The sequence below is a fragment of the Orcinus orca genome, chromosome 7, assembly GCF_937001465.1.
Source record: "Orcinus orca chromosome 7, mOrcOrc1.1, whole genome shotgun sequence".
NCBI classification, from domain to species: domain Eukaryota; kingdom Metazoa; phylum Chordata; class Mammalia; order Artiodactyla; family Delphinidae; genus Orcinus; species Orcinus orca.
In genome coordinates, this window is record NC_064565.1 from 47216887 (window position 1) to 47234859 (window position 17973).

At 40.9% G+C, this 17973-nt stretch overlaps 2 protein-coding genes across 6 annotated transcripts in view; one reads left to right on the plus strand and one right to left on the minus strand.

Annotated features, from left to right (window-relative positions):
• PKP4 (plakophilin 4) overlaps positions 1–17973 on the plus strand; it is a 961933-nt gene that overhangs the window by 81810 nt on the left and 862150 nt on the right. The gene's annotated exons all lie outside the window — the stretch shown is intronic.
• Positions 1–17973, minus strand: part of ACVR1 (activin A receptor type 1) — a 126955-nt gene that overhangs the window by 20380 nt on the left and 88602 nt on the right. For all 5 annotated transcript variants that reach the window (XM_049712726.1, XM_049712724.1, XM_049712725.1 and 2 more), the window contains 4 exons: positions 16983–17246; positions 14588–14799; positions 10972–11071; positions 6975–7121 (listed from right to left, as the gene is read on the minus strand). In XM_049712726.1, the coding sequence (XP_049568683.1) occupies positions 6975–7121; positions 10972–11071; positions 14588–14799; positions 16983–17246 (723 nt within the window). The remainder of the gene's footprint in view (positions 1–6974; positions 7122–10971; positions 11072–14587; positions 14800–16982; positions 17247–17973) is intronic.

Genomic DNA, 17973 nt, shown 5'->3' on the forward strand with positions numbered 1-17973 from the left:
GCTGGGTCATATGGTAGTTCTATTTTTAGTTTCTTAAGGAACCACCATACTGTTCTCCATAGTGACAGTATCAATTTACATTCCCACCAATAGTGCAAGAGGGTCCCCTTTTCTCCACACCCTCTCCAGCATTTACTGTTTGCACTTTTTTTTTTTTTTGCGGCACGTGAGCCTCTCACTGTTGTGGCCTCTCCCCTTGCGGAGGGCAGGCTCCGGACGTGCAGGCCCAGCGGCCATAGCTCACGGGCCCAGCCACTCCGCGGCATGTTGGATCTTCCCAGACTAGGGCACGAACCCGTGTCCCCTGCATCAGCAGGTGGACTCTCAACCACTGCGCCACCAGGGAAGCCCTGTTTGCACATTTTTTGATGGCCATTCTAACTGGTGTGAGGTGATACCTCATTGTAGTATTGATTTGCATTTCTCTAATAATTAGTGATGTTGAGCATCCTTTCATGTGTTTGTTGGCAATCTGTATATCTTCTTGGGAGAAATGTCTATTTAGGTCTTCTGCCCATTTTTGGATTGGGTTGTTTGTTTTCTTGATATTGAGCTGCATAAGCTGCTTGTATATTTTGGAGATTAATCCTTTGTCAGTTGCTTCGTTTGCAAATATTTTCTCCCATTCTGAGTGTTGTCTTTTCGTCTTGTTTATGGTTTCCTTTGCTTTTTATGGTGCAAAAGCTTGTTTCATTAGGTCCCATTTGTTTCTTTTTGTTTTTATTTCCATTCCTCTAGGAGGTGGGTCAAAAAGGATCTTGCTGTGGTTTTATGTCATAGAGTGTTCTGCCTATGTTTTCCTCTAAGAGTTTGATAGTGTCTGGCCTTACATGTAGGTCTTTAATCCATTTTGAGTTTTTGTATATGGTGTTAGGGACTGTTCTAATTTCATTCTTTGACATGTAGCTGTCCAGTTTTCCCAGCACCACTTACTGAACAGGCTGTCTTTTCTCCACTGTATATTCCTGCCTCCTTTATCAAAAATAAGGTGACCATATGTGCCTGGGTTTATCTCTGGGCTTTCTATCCTGTTCCATTGATCTGTATTTCTGTTTTTGTGCCAGAACCACACTGTTTTGATTACTGTACCTTTATAGTAGAGTCTGAAGTCAGGGAGCCTGATTCCTCCAGCTCCATTTTTCTTTCTCAAGATTGCTTTGGCTATTCAAGGTCTTTTGTGTTTCCATACAAATTGTGACTTTTTTTTGTTCTAGTTCTGTGAAAAATGCCAGTGGTAGTTTGATAGGGATTGCGCTGAATCTGTAGGCTGCTTTGCGTAGTATAGTCATTTTCACAATGTTGATTCTTCCAATCCAAGAACATGGTATATCTCTCCATCTGCTTGTATCATCTTTAATTTCTTTCATCAGTGTCTTATAGTTTTCTGCATACAGGTCTTTTGTGTGTCCTTAGGTAGGTTTATACCTAGGTATTTTACTCTTTTTGTTGCAGTGGTAAATGGGAGTGTTTCCTTAACTTCTCTTTCAGATTTTTCGTCATTAGTGTATAGGAATGCAAGAGATTTCTGTGCATTAATTTTGTATCCTGCTACTTTACCAAATTCATTGATTAGCTCTAGTAGTTTTCTCATAGCATCTTTAGGATTCTGTTTTGTATAGTATCATGTTATCTGCAAACAGTGACAGTTTTACTTCTTCTTTTCCGATCTGGATTCCTTTTACTTCTTTTTCTTCTCTCATGGCTGTGGCTAAAACTTCCAATACTATTTTGAATAATAGTGGTGAGAGTGGGCAACCTTGTCTTGTTCCTGACCTTAGAGGAAATGGCTTCAGTTTTTCACCACTGAGAATGATGTTGGCTGTGGGTTTGTCATATATGGCCTTTACTATGTTGAGGTAGGTTCCCTTTGTGCCTACTTTCTTGTGAGTTTTTATCACAAATTGGTGTTGAATTTTGTCGAAAGCTTTTTCTGCATCTATTGAGATGATCATATGTAAACCACATGATATTCATCTTTAATAACTTTCTCCAAAATGAATATCCCAAACTATAGAAGCACCACTCAAAAGAAACTAAATTACTGCTATGTATTTGTGTAGCCTTCACTGATTCCTCTGGCCAAGGAGAGCAGCATCTGATTGACTGAGTGATTGATTAAATAAATAAATAAATACAATTTATTCTCTCACCTTCTCTAAGTCCCCAAGTTCTTAGAGAAGGATTTTTGTCTGTCCCGTTAGTTAGGCTCTAGACCTTCAAGAAAACTGACTTTTAAATAAGTAAGATTTTTTATAAAACTATTTACCACTCTAGTGTGAATTGTACAACTACATTTGCTTCAACATGCTAGACCATTTTTATGGGACTTTTGTATTTTGAGTCAAAGCACTCTACTGTTAGTGGAGACTGAACAGGTGCCCATACACTGGAAGCCTGGCCCAGCCATTGGACGTGTTCATAACACTGAGAGAACGTGATAAGGGCAAAAGCCTCTTACATAACAGCCAAAGTCATCCTTCCAGGTGCCTCATAAACTAAAATAAAACCCCAAATCTTAAGTGAGGTAAGCAGTGCCCTTGTAAGCCTCTCACTCCAGCTCTCGTGGGAACCAGGTGCTGGGCAGCTCTGATACCTGAGGAGTGAGGCCACCATGCTGGGGAGCACAGGGCTTGAGAGTGTTGAACCCCAGAGCCAGACTACTGGGCATCCACACGGCTCACCATCCTGAGCTGGGTGATCCCACGTGTGCCACATAAAATCGTCACCTTGGTTTCCTCATTTATAAGATATGGATAGCACCGTCCTGTATCTCAAAGGGTTACTGTGAAAATAAAGAGTTATTGTAGGTAGAATGTTTCATATGATGCCTACCACACAGTAAGTGTTCGAGAGTAGCTGGTTACTATTATAGTTCAAAATCGTCCTGGGTTCAATTACAGCCCCAAAGTTTGTAATTTAATATCTTTTTCAGGTAGTTTCCTTCACTTCCAATTGGTCTCAAGGAATTCTGACTGATTAAATGGTTAAGCAGTACCTTTTAAGAGTATGTGGCAGTTCTGGAGATGGAGGGTGGTAACGGTTGCACAATATGACTGTACTTAAATCTCGCTTATATGATTAAAATGGTCAACTTAATGGATATTGCACCATTTCTTTTAGTGCTATAATCGCTCTTAAAAATTTATTTTATTGAAGTAGAGTTGATTTACAATGTGTTAATTTCTGCTGTACAGCACAGTGATTCAGTTATATATATATATATATATATATATATTCTTTTTCATATTCTTTTCCATTACGGTTTATCACAGGATCTTGAATATTCCTGTGCAATACAGTAGGACCTTGTTGTTTATCCATCCTATATATATTAGTTTGCCTCTGCTAATTCTGAACTCCCCTACTCCCCTCTCCCTTGGCAACCACAAGTCTGTTCTCTATGTCTGTGAGTCTGCTCCTGTTTCATAGATAAGTTCATTTATGTCATATTTTAGATATAAGTGATATCATATGTACCATTTTTTTTTTTTTAAAGAGTGTAAGATGAGACTTTGGAGTGAAATTGTCATATTAACTGAAACTCCCTGGTTTCAGTCATGAGGAAAAGGATGCTCAGAAACATACAACTTTGGCCCAGAGTCACAGAGTGGGCCTGTAATGATGCTGAGAATAGAAACTGGCTTCCCAAACTCCCAGACACTGTTCCAACCACCAAACAGAGCCTCCCGTCATTCACTTCTCTGCTGACTTCTACACCAGACACAGCAGAAGGAACAGCTGAAATCCAAACTAGTCATTGGAAAGATATCATTTTGGGGGGGATAAACAATGAGGGCCCATAATTTTATACGTGTGTGTAATTTAATTATGTATTTCGAGGGGGCTAGAGTTAGCAATACTCAAGGGTGGGGGAAATCATGATCTGATATTCAAAACAATCTTTTGATAGAAAAGAAAATGTCACAGAAAACCTTAAAGTCTCTACATCCAAAAAAACTGCTAAGGCAGGGAAAGAAGTTTACCAAAAAAAAAAGGTGGTACATTTCTACGAGCTGTCTCAACTAAGAGGACCGACTACACAGTAAAATTAATCCATACAGCTGTAATTATGATGAGAGTAACAAGATCTCATGAATTCACAGCTTCCATGGATCATTATGTAATAAGTGGACAATGTTTTGCCTTCTGTGATCACACTAAGGGAACCTAACTTCTCTCACATGAATCATACTGCAAAGGTGACTTTCAAATTTCCTGTGTGATTAAATCCAATTTAATCAATATTTACTAAGCACCTACCACGTGCAGGGAACTGTCCTCAGGACTGGGTGTGAAAGCAAAAACAATGGAAATAATTCTTGTACTGGGTGTACAGTGGAGTGGTATCACAGGTCATTTAACTCAAGAGCATGGATAAAGTGACTACTTGCATAGCACGGCAACATCTAGAGCATTTTGATCAATGAGCCCATAAGCCATGAGCCCATGAGAAGAGAGGGGCTGCCTGAACATGCCCTTCCTTCAGTGAGTCTCAGACCCCACGTGCTTCTCAGAGTACGTGCACCTGCCCGTTAAGAGTACTTCTACTAAGATGTGACACATATATACAATGGAATATTAATCAGCCATGAAAAGAAATGAAATTGAGCTATTTGTAATGAGGTGGATAGACCTAGAGTCTGTCATACAGAGTGAAGTAAGTCAGAAAGAGAAAGACAAATACCGTATGCTAACACATATACATGGAATTTAAGAAAAAAAATGTCATGAAGAACCTAGGGGTAAGACAGGAATAAAGACACAGACCTACTAGAGAATGGACTTGAGGATATGGGGAGGGGGAAGGGTAAGCTGTGACAAAGCGAGAGAGAGGCATGGACATATATACACTACCAAACGTAAGGTAGATAGCTAGTGGGAAGCAGCCGCATAGCACAGGGAGATCAGCTCCGTGCTTTGTGACCGCCTGGAGGGGTGGGATAGGGAGGGTGGGAGGGAGGGAGACGCAAGAGGGAAGAGATATGGGAACATATGTATATGTATAACTGATTCACTTTGTTATAAAGCAGAAACTAACACACCACTGTAAAGCAATTATACCCCAATAAAGATGTTAAAAAAAAAAAAAGAGTACTTCTACTGTTTAAAGATAAGTACTTCTTGTACATCATGACTTTTTTTTTTTTTTTTCCCATCATGACTTTTAATACAGCCAGTGGTTTATCTGTTACCCAACCTCAGTCTGTTCCAGTGTCAGAGGAAATATTGGGACATTTAAAGGTAATTTTGACTGTAGATGAATTTTCACCTCACACTATGACTCTAGAATCTAAGAAGCAATTCCATGAGCTAATAACTACCATGTGGTTAAGAGTTAGACCATCCGGTGTGATTCTCAGCTCCATTATTTAACCTGCTGGGTGATGTTAACCTCTCTGTACCTCCGTTACCTTATCAGTTACAACCAGGAAAATAAGGATATCTGCCCTCTTACAGTCATGGTGAAGATTAAATGAGAAAATGTGCATGACACAAAGCAGTGCTTACTGCATAGTAACTATAGTCATTGTTGTTGTTAACACACATGCATCTAACTGCAATACAAGGCGGTCACGATAAGAGTTATATAGGAGGTAAAAAGTGCGGAGTGCAGAAAAGCCCAAGTAAATCCCTTGGGAGAGTCTGGAAGGGAACTAAGAAGTTTTGATGAAGGAAGGAGTGGGTAGAGGGTGGAATGGGGATAGTGGGTGGCCAAGAGCAACATGAATGAAGACACAGACAGCTGAATGTTCAAGGGCAATCCCAAGGAGTGACAGATATTAGAACTGACTGCACGTGGGCATATTTGTACAGGAAGTAGCAGAGTCCTCTTGGGACCCCAAAATAGGGAGTCTGGAATGCCAGGCTCAGAAGTCATAAATGTTGCAAGTGATGTGGGAGTCATCAAAGACACTCTGAGCAGAAGTGTCTCAGCTCCCCAGTGGAAGATAATTCAGTGTGGCAAGATGGACTGGAGAGGGGAGACCCATAGCAACGATACTAGTGAGGAGGCCTAGGTGATGGTGAGGGCCCAAGGGGGAAGGGCAGGGGAGAAAATGACAACAGCAACTGAGACAAGTCTGAGATGGAACATACCACCAAACTGTTAAAGCAAACCTTTGGACAACTGTCCAGCCATGATTTGTAGACAACCTGACTCAGGCTTAATACTAAACTGGCAATCCTGGAATAGAAATGAATTCTGGCAGTGGCCTTCCTATAAGCCAGACCTGATCCCGTAGCCATGCAGTGGCCAACACTATCCTATAAAGAGTCCAGTTCTATAGAAACTTTATAGCCACTATTAAAGAAGCACCCCAGGCAGCATTCATCATATATGTATTAGTATAAACACATGTAGAAAAACTTTTCAAAAACAAAGAAGTCAACAGGCTAAAGGAATATTCTAACCCTTTATGCTTCCATAGCAGTATTTCAATGGGCTCTTCACATATTTCACAAATGTTTCCAAGCTTTAGTTTCCAAATTAAAATGTATGCTAAATCCTTCTCGAAATCTGGGCTTTAGAAACGATGCCTTGTTTGAAGGAATGTGCATTTAATTATGATATCCCTGGGAGCTATGAATCTCTAGGAAATCGTCCAAAGATCTTTCTTAGTTTGATTCAAGTAATAAATATTCAAAAAGGGTGGGGTAAGCAGAACTACAGAGGAAGCCTTGAAGTGAACAATATGGGGCAAGTTTTTGTTATTTAAGTAACAACCTGCAGAGGAAGACTTAGCAATAACAATTTCCTTTTCATCATCCAGAGAATCTTCAAACTTAGCTTCTTCGCAGACTTACACAAGCAATTCATGTGGAAAGAAAATTAAACAGCGTATAAATGCTGATGGTCCCTATGTCACCATTTAGGAGAGACTTGCGAATTCAGACACACCAAATCTGAGAGGGCAAAGGCAGGCAATTATTTCTTCCTAGAAGAAAATTAATGAGGGGATAATTTTTGTACTTACCTAAAATATTTTCATGCCTCAGCATCACAGTGTTGTACAACTCTGTTTCCCTGAACCACGACTTCTCATCCCGGGAGGAGAAGATCTTCACAGCGACATTCTCCCCCTGCCAACTGCCCCTCCACACCTCACCATACCTGCCTTTCCCTGTGGAAAGCAACACAGAGGTGACATTGGACAGCAGAACAGGACAGGTAGCCAACGAACTTCATGCTAGCAACTCTTAACCCCTCCCATGGAAAAACACAACTCAGGGGTATAAATACCACTACTTTTTGCCTGTAAAGACATCCAAAAATAAGGTGGAAACTGCCCCTCCCGGCCACCCTACTGTGCTATCAAATGAAACACTCTCAGAATCTGCATCTGTACAATGAGCTGCTAATTACAAAGTTTACCTTTACATTCCTCTGTGAAAAGGTATGAAATGCATATGGTTTGTAAAAGCACATGACAGTTAGTAAAACTTAGAAAATGGTACAGATTATTAGATTTCAATGTTGATGAAAGCCAAAAAGCGTGTATGGGGCTTAACTGAGTGACTTACTTGATTCCTTCCCTTAATAAAGGATCAACATCGGCATTTTCTAAGAGTCCACATTTGTGAATTTACATATGCATTTATATTTTTCACCAAAGAGATCACTGAGTTTGAGATGTGTGTTCTGAAGGATTAACACACACACGCACGCACACACAGAGCAATGCTGTGTAGGAGATCGACAGACAGCCACTGCCGTCCTTAAAGGATTTCTTGGCGGAGGATATATTTCAAAAGAGGATTTGCAAAGTCTTAAACACATAATCCCAGAACAGTCCCGATTTCTGACACTGGTCATGGGTGTTCGCCTGCAAGACAGTCCCTGTGATGCCACAAGTGGGTGACACTGAAAAGGCCACTTGGAGAAAACATTTTCAAAAAACGGTGACGAGTTGTGATCTGACCTGAGGAGTTCGTGCCCCCTCCTGCAGCCCCAGCACAACTGTCAGCTTGTCAACTACATGCTCTTTTGCATTAGTCACTGGTATTTAGTAGGGACATTGCTTATCGTAAGGGAATCTAGATTGAGCAGTTTTGATTATGTTTTTTTTTTTTTTTTTTGCAGTACGCGGGACTCTCACTGTTGTGGCCTCTCCCGTTGCGGAGCACAGGCTCCGGACGCGCAGGCCCAGCGGCCATGGCTCACGGGCCCAGCCGCTCTGCGGCATGTGGGATCTTCCCGGACCGGGGCACAAACCCGTGTGCCCTGCATCGGCAGGCGGACTCTCAACCACTGAGCCACCAGGGAAGCCCTTGATTATGTTTTGATTATGTCTGCTCCCGTTTTTCTCCTTAATGACAGGTAGGTGATCAGGGAGGTTGGGAGGAGGAGGGAATTACCGCGAGACTGGGGGGATCGACACAGGGTATGATCAAGGTGAAGGCAGACGTGGCACCTGGAAAACGATGCAGCAGGAGATACGAGTTGCAGGGCAGCGGGGCTTTCTACCAAGGCAAGTGGCTGCTGGGAATCCCAGCTGGTAATAAGCTGCTGCAGCACCACCTATATATACAGGAATGCAGCTCTTTGCTGGAAAACTAAGTCGCTGAGAACCCAAACATGGAGAGAGAAAGCATGTCTGTCCAGGAGATTATGTCTGGACATAATCAAAACTGCTCAATCTAGATTCCCTTACGATAAGCAATGTCCCTACTAAATACCAGTGACTAATCCAAAAGAGCGTTAAATGAAGCCAGTAAGTGGTCTTTTGTGGGCCACTGTCAAGTCACAAAAATAGTATTTAGTGCAGGATTAACTGGAATAAGGTCATAGTAATTGCCCAGCATTTGTAGTTTAAGATGAAGGCTAGTGCTAAGATCTACAAAATCGACTGCTACAAAAGAGAAGGCTCATCTATTCCTGCCTTTGGTTCCATTCTGTATCTTTATTTGCCCTTTGTCCTCATATTCTCATTAGGAAGGAGAGAAAAATATCCCAGAGCATTGTGGACATTACTATACAGTTGCCTTAAATCCTTTGTTTTAGAGCAAACAGAGACAGATGTCAGCATAAGTAGACAGAATTGAAACAGAAACCTACTTAAATGGTTTTCAAAGGCTGTTAGGTTGTCAAATGCTTTTTGCAAATGCAACCTTATGCAGAAGTCCCTGAAAACAGAAGCAGAGCTGCCCAAAAGTCCTGGCCATGGAGACCCAAAAGGGGGGGGGGGTCCCCTAAAGCACCTAAAATTTGGAGATTCATTGATCACCATCTGTAACAACGGATCTAGTCCAACTTCTCATGTTTTTCAACCAAAAATGGTAACATCCGAACAGTTCATTACATACATTTTTATGCAAGCCTGTACTACATGAACACCAACTAGATGCTACTGAAAGGCATGGCTCTTTAGCACTGAACCAATAAAATACTGTAACTGAACATAAACTATTTCAAAATATGCTGAAGAATATCTATACAACCGGAAACAATATGCATTTTTAAAGGTGCAGTATTATTTTGCCCTTTGGACTCTGGGGTCCATCTCTGAGGACCGGTCATGAGAGCTGCTGCTCTGTGAATGGTGAGTGGCCATGGGACAGGAGGATGGGGGATAATGTCCCCCTTCACTTCTTACCCCTACCCAGGTACCCTTGTTCAGAATCAAATAGGATGTTAGCTGGTACAAGAGGACAACTCTGGTTGTAAGCAGTGAGCACACTGGGGGCTTTTCCATTTTTAGTTTCTCTACACACAGTCCACCGTGGAGGAGAAGCATGAAGCTGGAGTTCAGAAACAGTTGCAGTAGCTACAGACGTCGAGAAAAGGCAACAGGCTCCTGCTGGCCACCTGTGTGCCTGAAGGTGGCAGTCACTTCTACTACCTCTGCCCGCCACCCCCTTCCACTACTGCATTTGGGGGTGTCCTGGTTTCCATGAAAACAGGAAGAAAAGTCAGAGGATAGTAGCCAAGTGGTGAAGGCAGCCTATGTTGGCCCGTCACCTCCCAAAAGCAAAAGATGATACGGCAAGAGCTGCAAAGCCAGCCCCCCAAAACTGGGAGAACCAGGAGAGTATGGAGATGTTTCTAATCCATCATTGCTCCTGTGGCCATCCCTGCATGCCATCTAAAGGAGAAATTAATGAAAACTGTCATGTGACTTGCAAATGCCCACCTCATAAAACTAAAACTAATAAAAATCAGGACTTTAAAGAAAAAAGCACTTGCACCACCTTCCTAGAGGGCAATCCGGCAATATATAAGACAAGCCATAAAAAGTCACGAATTTTGACCCAGGAACCCCAATTCCTAGAAGTTTATTCTGCGTACTCAAAAGAAGCAACATGTGCAAAACATTTTTCAAACAGTATTGTTAAAGTTATCACGCAATAGACAATTACATAAACTTTAAAATACCTGTGATGTGTACCAATACATGAAAATGTGTGTGAGCTTAAAACTGAAAACAGGTACAAATTATACACACACCATGATTATATCTCTATACAAATATGTTCCAATATGGGAAAAAATGTGAGAGGCCACAGAGAAATGTACACAGCTCTTATTTAAATAAAGCAGTTATGAAGGGTAGCTTTGGTACATTTATTTCATTTTTTTTAAGGCAGGGGAAGAGTGAGGAAGTATAAAATTACAATAATCAAGTTTACTGTCCAAAAGCCGACTTACCTCAGATTCCCCAATGCCTATGGTCTGGAGCAGCCGTGTTAGTTCATTTTCAAGCATTCCCATCATCCGGAAGGGTCTACTTAAAACTGAAATCTTTTGACTGGGCACTGTGTATCCTGCCTAGTGGATACTAGTTCTTTGACAAGAACTTCACCAAGTTCAAGTGCTCCAACACAAGTCACAGATTAGAGGCATACCACCACATGGCTACCTCACATCTCCTGACGTTTAACAAGCAAGAGGCAACACGAAGCAGATTTTCCAAGGTCCATCCTACTTCTAGAACCACCGCACATAACCCGCAAAGAAAGGGAAAAAAGAATTACCAACACACTCCAGCAGTGTGATCTGACGGGCTACCGTTCTTTGTACCAGAAAAGGAAGACCAGAGCCGCTTCCCGACGTACACGAATGATCCAATAAATCCTGCGGTTCAAAACAAGGAGAAAGAGAAAGTATTGAGGAACTGCTCCCAGGTTAGAGTATGAGCGTGCACGTGGGTGTAACTGGCATGGAGGCAGTGGTCTTGGACACATGGCCCGTTCGTGTGCATGGAAAGCCCCACTGGAGGAAGAACTGGTTTCACTTCTTAGGAAAACCAGAAGCTAGCCCTTTCCCTAATATGGGATAGGTTTTCCTGAGGGATGAGTAGTCCTTTCTTGTATCCAGAGTCTTAGAAGAAAATATATAAAGAAAGAAGCTGAGTGGACAAAGTCAAAGATGTAAATTAAAAAGTCCAACATGCGGGGCTGAGCCCAAGGGGAAACAGTAGCTAGAAGAGAAAATGGAGCAAAAATCAAAGGCCTTCAAGCCCAAGAGTTGAGCAAAATTGACCATATTCGGCCCTGCTCAGAATACCTATCAAAGGATGCACTTTAGTTGACATGCCAAGGAACTCTAATAAGGAACAAACAAATTAGGAATAAGAACCAAATGACTCTAATGCTGTTTATCTTGTAAAGACCCCAGTGGCCATCTGAGTCCTCAGACTGGTACACTCAAGCAGAGAGGGCTACCTGGATGGAGGTTACTAGGTAGGTGGGGAACAAGAATCACAAAATTAACACCTCTATGTCATTTCTCTTTTTTTTGTTAACAGTTGTCTACTTTTAAAAAAAAAAAAAAATTTTTTTATTGAAAGACTCTTAAATTCTATAGTGCTTTACAATTTTCAAGTTTCTCACACGTGATTTCATATACTGTACGTCATTCTCAATGTCAGTTACCCACAAAGCAGAGAGAAAAAATACGACTTTCATTGAAACATAAAACCATGCCCCAAATCTACTTCTAAAAATGAACACACTGCAAAAAAGATTCCCAATTAGTTCATTCATAAATTTTCCCTTCTTACTCTCAGTGCAAGCCAAGAAGCAGAAGCATTTTTGAATCAGGAATGGATTATCTATAATAAACAATATTGTGCCCATGGTGATCGTGGGAAGGTTGCAGTAATGTTGATCTAACACTCCCCAAAGCTGTCCTTTCCCAAACATTTTAGCTGGCCTGTTACATGAATACATTGCCTTGTTTGAGTTTCATTGTCTTTTACTTACTCTGGGCACCACTGTGAAGTACTGTTGATCAGCAAAATTACCAAAACCTGAACATCTAAAGGAAGAAATTTAGAATCCTTAAAAGCCGCAAAATGGATATTCAACAAGAAACTGAATGTAGATGAAGTAGGGTTTCACATCTCCCTATCTCTTTTGCTGTTCATTTTTCTCTTTATTCATTCAATTTTTTTGAGAGAATAATTCTGAAATTACTATAGAACTAATGTGTTGTTTTTTCATAATGTACAATCCTGGTTCTAAACCTAGTTCATAGACTTCAGGGCGGGCGGAATCGACCAAAGACTAACAAACATCTACTTCAACTCTTGGATCCCAAGACTTCTTTTTCAGTGTAGGAGAGCTGTTTAGTAAGGTACGCATTGCTGAGTCATATAAATGAGAATATCACTTAAATAAGCAAGTATGTAGACCAATAATGACAACTTGTTTTTAAACAGTGTTGTTTACTGTGTCATTGTATCGTGATATACTGTCATCTAAAACGGTTGAGTTGAGAAGACTATTTTAGCATATTTGAAAGCATTCTGCTTTCAAAATTATAGAAGCCATTTAAATAATAATTTACACTAGAGATTCCTATCAGTGCCCAATGTGATTAGCTATGTTAGCAGTTCTGAGGAACAAAGTTCTGACTACTGCTAAAGTTTTGTCAAGATTCAGCGTTGTATCGTCCTTGCTCCAAACTCAATGAATTCATTTAATTTGCCTTAAAACTTGAAACAAACTTCTAAATACACTTCTAAAGAAAAACTATATTTTTCTACTTTTTGAATGAAATGTCCTTTTCTCCTCTTTTCCCAGTTTCACTGTAGCACAATTAAATAGGTAGGTAAAAGGAAGCTAAACAAGGTTCCTTCCCCTTTTTTTTTCATACAAAAAAAGTACACTTGACTGTGGTCCAGTCATGGGGAAGGCAGTAGGATGGGATATTTCCCAGCCTGTATCAGCCACCATCAAATGTTTTAATAACTCGCCAAGGGTAGTAGTCCAGGTGTAGCACCTGAGCTACAATGACTGGTGAGGGCAAGTCTTCTCCAGCAAAAAGGCTTAACTGCAGAACTCCCGGACACTTTTAAGTCTGTCGTCTAGCAGAACAAAGACTTAATACAGATGATCTTACGTGATGGCATTAAATAACACTGAATCACATTAAAAGCTACCACCTTGACCGTCTTTCAATTCATCAGCCAATGACAAGGAGAGTCTCGATTTAGTACCGGCATGACTTTAACATCTTTCTAACACAAATCTTCACCTTTTTTTAAAGGGGGCATCCTACTCAGCACAGTACCCCTGTAGAATGTTATTACTTCTCCTTTCGGCACTCGATGGTAACCTATTCGATAGCACGCAATCCCTTTTCTCACTTAAAGTTTAAAGGTGCTTTAAAATTAACACTTGACAAACAATTTTAAAGAGTGAAAAAAGGAAGACAGTTGCTTTCAATGTGATTTCATCATTTTAAAATGTGCAAAAGAGTAACTTTAAAACATACAAGTACAATGGTTCCAAACCCTGTGCTAGGGTAGCTGCTAGCCACACGTTGACACTGAGACAGTGAAATGTGGCTGATCTGAACCGATATGTGCTGTACGTATAAAATACACAGATTTTTAAAATTTAGTTTAAAAAAAAAGATGCAAAATATCTCATCAATAATTCTTTAATTATATGTTGAAATGATAATAATTATATATGTTAGGTTAAGTATATTCTTAAAATTAATATCACCTGTGAGGTTTTTTTGAACTTTTTTTAAGATGGCTACTAGAACATTTTAAATTAACAGATGTGCCGCACGTATTGCTATTGGACAGCACTGGTTTAACCAAATGAGTGCAGTCCACAAGGGGGCGGCACAGGAGCACGAAAAATTTCATAGCTGCTTTTTTGGATGTCAGGTTTTAAAAGTCTTAAATTACAGGGCGCTGAAATAATCTAGAAGGGAAAGTGATTTTTAATATTAAGCAAAAGGTGCTTTCTTTTGAAAGCACTTTTACTGCTAAAAATAGAGGAACTGAGTACCATAAATTCCAAGCCCTCCCCCACCATCAAAATTATAAGGCAACCATTGTCTGTCCCTGTCCCCTTACTCCCCAAAGAAAAATAACTACCAAGGATCGACTAAAATAAATCCACTCCCTCCTTTAATGTAAATGTCTGTCTAAAATAAATGTTCTCAGGTAGAGGAGACTGAACTCACATAGGGGTGCCGGCATATACTTGCTGAAGACATAAGTGACCAGGAGCATGTGTGCACTCACTGTCCAGTCACCAGTTACTGGTCAGCATTTCGTGCTTGAAATAAGAAAGCATCTTCAGCCATCTGCGTTATGCTCGGGGTCCCCTGGGGCCACAAACTCACTGCTAACGTGCTGTCTCCGACATTGGTGGTGATGAGCCCTTCGATGGCGCCATACTCCACATCTCTGGGGTTGAGGCGTTCTTGGTTGCGCCTTTTAAATTTTCGGAGAGCAACTCCCAGCAGGCAGGCTAGAAGGCAGACTGCAAACACTACAGACAGAATGATGAGGCCAACCTCCAAGTGGAAATTCTGGGTTCCAGGAAAGGATTTCCCTGGAGATGGGAGAGAGAAGGGTAACTGGCCGTAAGGCTCATTGTTTACGTATTATTTAGCATAACCAATGCCTGACAAGTAGCTCGCTCCTGACCCTGACCACACAGTCTCACAAGCCACAGAGTGTTGAAACTGAAAGACTTCCTAATACCTGGCCAACGGCCCAGTCATTTAACCATGATTCATTTAGACACAATAGGAGTTTGAAAAAATTCCACTGAGAACCAATTTATTAACGCATCTATGTGAAAAGTGTTTTTAAAATAGAAAGTACTACACAAATCTCTGATACTATCCTTATTAACCTGGATTTGATCTGTAAGGACGTTTTACCATCAAGCCCTTACGGACAGATACTGTGCTGTAATATTCCTATGAGAAAGTGCTATCTGAGTTAAGACCAAATGATCCAATCTGTGGTCTCTCTCTTCAATGTATCTCGGAGGTCTACTGCTGAATTCTCATTGCTATTACGTCATGATTTCTGCCTAGGAACCTATTCATTCACCTGTTCTCTAACTCGCTTATTCAACATTCATTCACTCACTCAAAACGTTCTATCCTTGATTCACTCACGCACCTAATCACTCATTCACTCTCTGGCTCAGACATTATTACATACCCATTCAAACATTTGTGCATTCACTCGAATACTCACATGTCACTCAAGCAAATATTCACTTTTGAGTTAAATCAAAGTTTCTCAGTTGCCTAGTGAAGGTCCATAATTAAAAGATCCCAAGGCGATAATCACCTCTGAATTTCAGACCCTTTCCTGACATCACGTCACCAAGCCCTGTTCCCCACGTATGCCTTACTCTTTCCACGTCCCTGGCCTCTTCAGCCATCCAATCTCAAGCCGAACTTCCTTTATAAATTTCTTTTAACTTTCCAAATCCAAATTAATCAACAACTTGGCACATGTCACTTGTATGATAAAGTGTAAAGCTAATCATGTACAGCATTAAGTTATGAATATTGCGCCTCCCTAATTAAATCAGAAATTCCTTAATAAATTCTGTGTTACAACTCTAATCTGACAGACTGTTCTGCAGATTAGAAACTTTTCACCCTGCAGATATCATTTCTACATGAATGCAGACATTTCTTCATGGTCCATCCACTCTATTAATAACAAACTCACAAGGTTTAAGAATTTATCCCATCAAGTACCCTTTTAGGTTTAACCATTAAATACCTGACCTTGCTTATAAAAACATCTCTTTTTATTAAAAACTCTCTTTTATTATTGAACCCTATTTGCTTATCAGACTTTAACCTTTTCTATATGGCTTAAGGTCCTCACCATAACTTCAAAACTTATGAATTATGGAACATGATCTTGTATCAGTTTTTTACATTTTTCTGTCTCCTCCCTTTCTGGCTGACATTTCTCGCCGTGGATGCTCTTAGTAGCCTCTTCTACCGTTTATTTCTTCTTTTGTCAGTGCAAAATTGGTTAAGTATGTCTATTAAAAATGTACTATATATTAAGAGAGTAAATTTGGCTTGGAATGAGTCTACAAAGACCAAGGTACATTCATGTTTGTAGGGACTCTGAGAGAGCAATTTAGGGCTCATTTTATGAGGAAACAGTTTCAGAGGAGGACTGAAATCCATATTGACTATAATACGGAGAAGATTCCACATAAACTACAAGGTTGATGTGAAATCTCACCCAGCTTCACGTTTCGGTGATAGATTGCTGGGCATCAGATGGGTGATAGATTGCAGGGCATAGAGGTTGTCTCCTTCCTCATAAAGAAGGGAAGGTATTCCACTCAGACATCAGAGTCTTATGTTCCACTTTCCTCCCTACACACTCAACACAGAGATGAGCATTTACAAAGCAGAACTGTCTCAGAAATTATGACATCATAGCTCCTTTCAGAAAAGGATGTCAGGAGCTGTTCACCTGCTCATTGACCACCAAGAGAGATCTGGTCAGCGAAGCCATCCCCAAGGTAGACATCACCGTGCTCACTTTCCCAAAAACATCCATCCTCCTTGTAGATTCCAAAAGGCCATGCCTTTCTCCTCCTCACCAGAGGGACTTCCCTTGTCACCCACTGTTGGAAGAGCAGGAGGAAAGCCTTCTGGCTACTTACATCTTTAACCCACACAGAATCAGGACAATACTAACAAAAACCCTTGATATAGAAATAGAAAAGTCCATGGGAACCTTTAGTGGGCAGCTGGGCGGTGATGTTCCTGTTACACCAGTCCCCTTGGCAGCACTCCACAGCTTGGCCGGGTGACGGCGGGGTCTTACAGGTCATCTTCCCCTGCTCATAGACCTGGAAGCAGCCTTTCTGGTAGACGTGGAAGCCATCATTTATGCTCAGCGAGGAAAAGCACTGCTGGCCTTCACAGTGGTCCTCATTTCCACAGGAGAGGCCTTCACACACACACATGTAAAGTCTAGGGTTAACCTTGGGCTTCTCATCTGCAAAGGGAAGAGAGGAAGGAAAACAAAAAAAAATCACTGCATGGGTTTTAACCCCATTGGGGGAACGATAGAGTCTCTCCAAGACCATTACAAACACGTTAACCAAAGTCAGGTGAAGTATCACCACTGGCCATGATTTCCATATTTCTGCTGTCTTGTAACTCTCAGCTGACCAACCACCAAATAATAATCACATCTCAAGATATGAATGTGCTGATATAAGCTGGGTACTCTTTTATATCCTATACTAGGCCAAAGAATGATTATGATCTGGCCACAGGTTTCTGAAAATGAACTTCTCCCACTGTGGTTTTCATGGTATCTTTGGTCTGATGGGCTCTCACATCCCGATTCTTGAACCAAAATAAAATGTTTTACCGGAACGTAATGCTCATCACCTTTATTTTGTGTTTTAAAACAAGGCTCCTAAATACATGGCGTCTGTCAATACCAGCTCCCGTTACCTCCACACAAGCCTCCACCAACTACTAATACAGGATTGCTGACACTGCTGCCGTCACTTGTCTGCTTCAGAAACACATCAGTACAGTAAGAGTTCCCAAGGATGCACGGTCTATACTTACATATCCATATTATCAACATTTTCAGCTAAATGTCTAGAGTAATTTTTCAGTAGTACAACACTGAAGTTTTCACATTAATTACGAGGCTAAACACTGCTTAAACCTTTTCAACTGGCAGAAAAAAGTTGGCACCAATTACT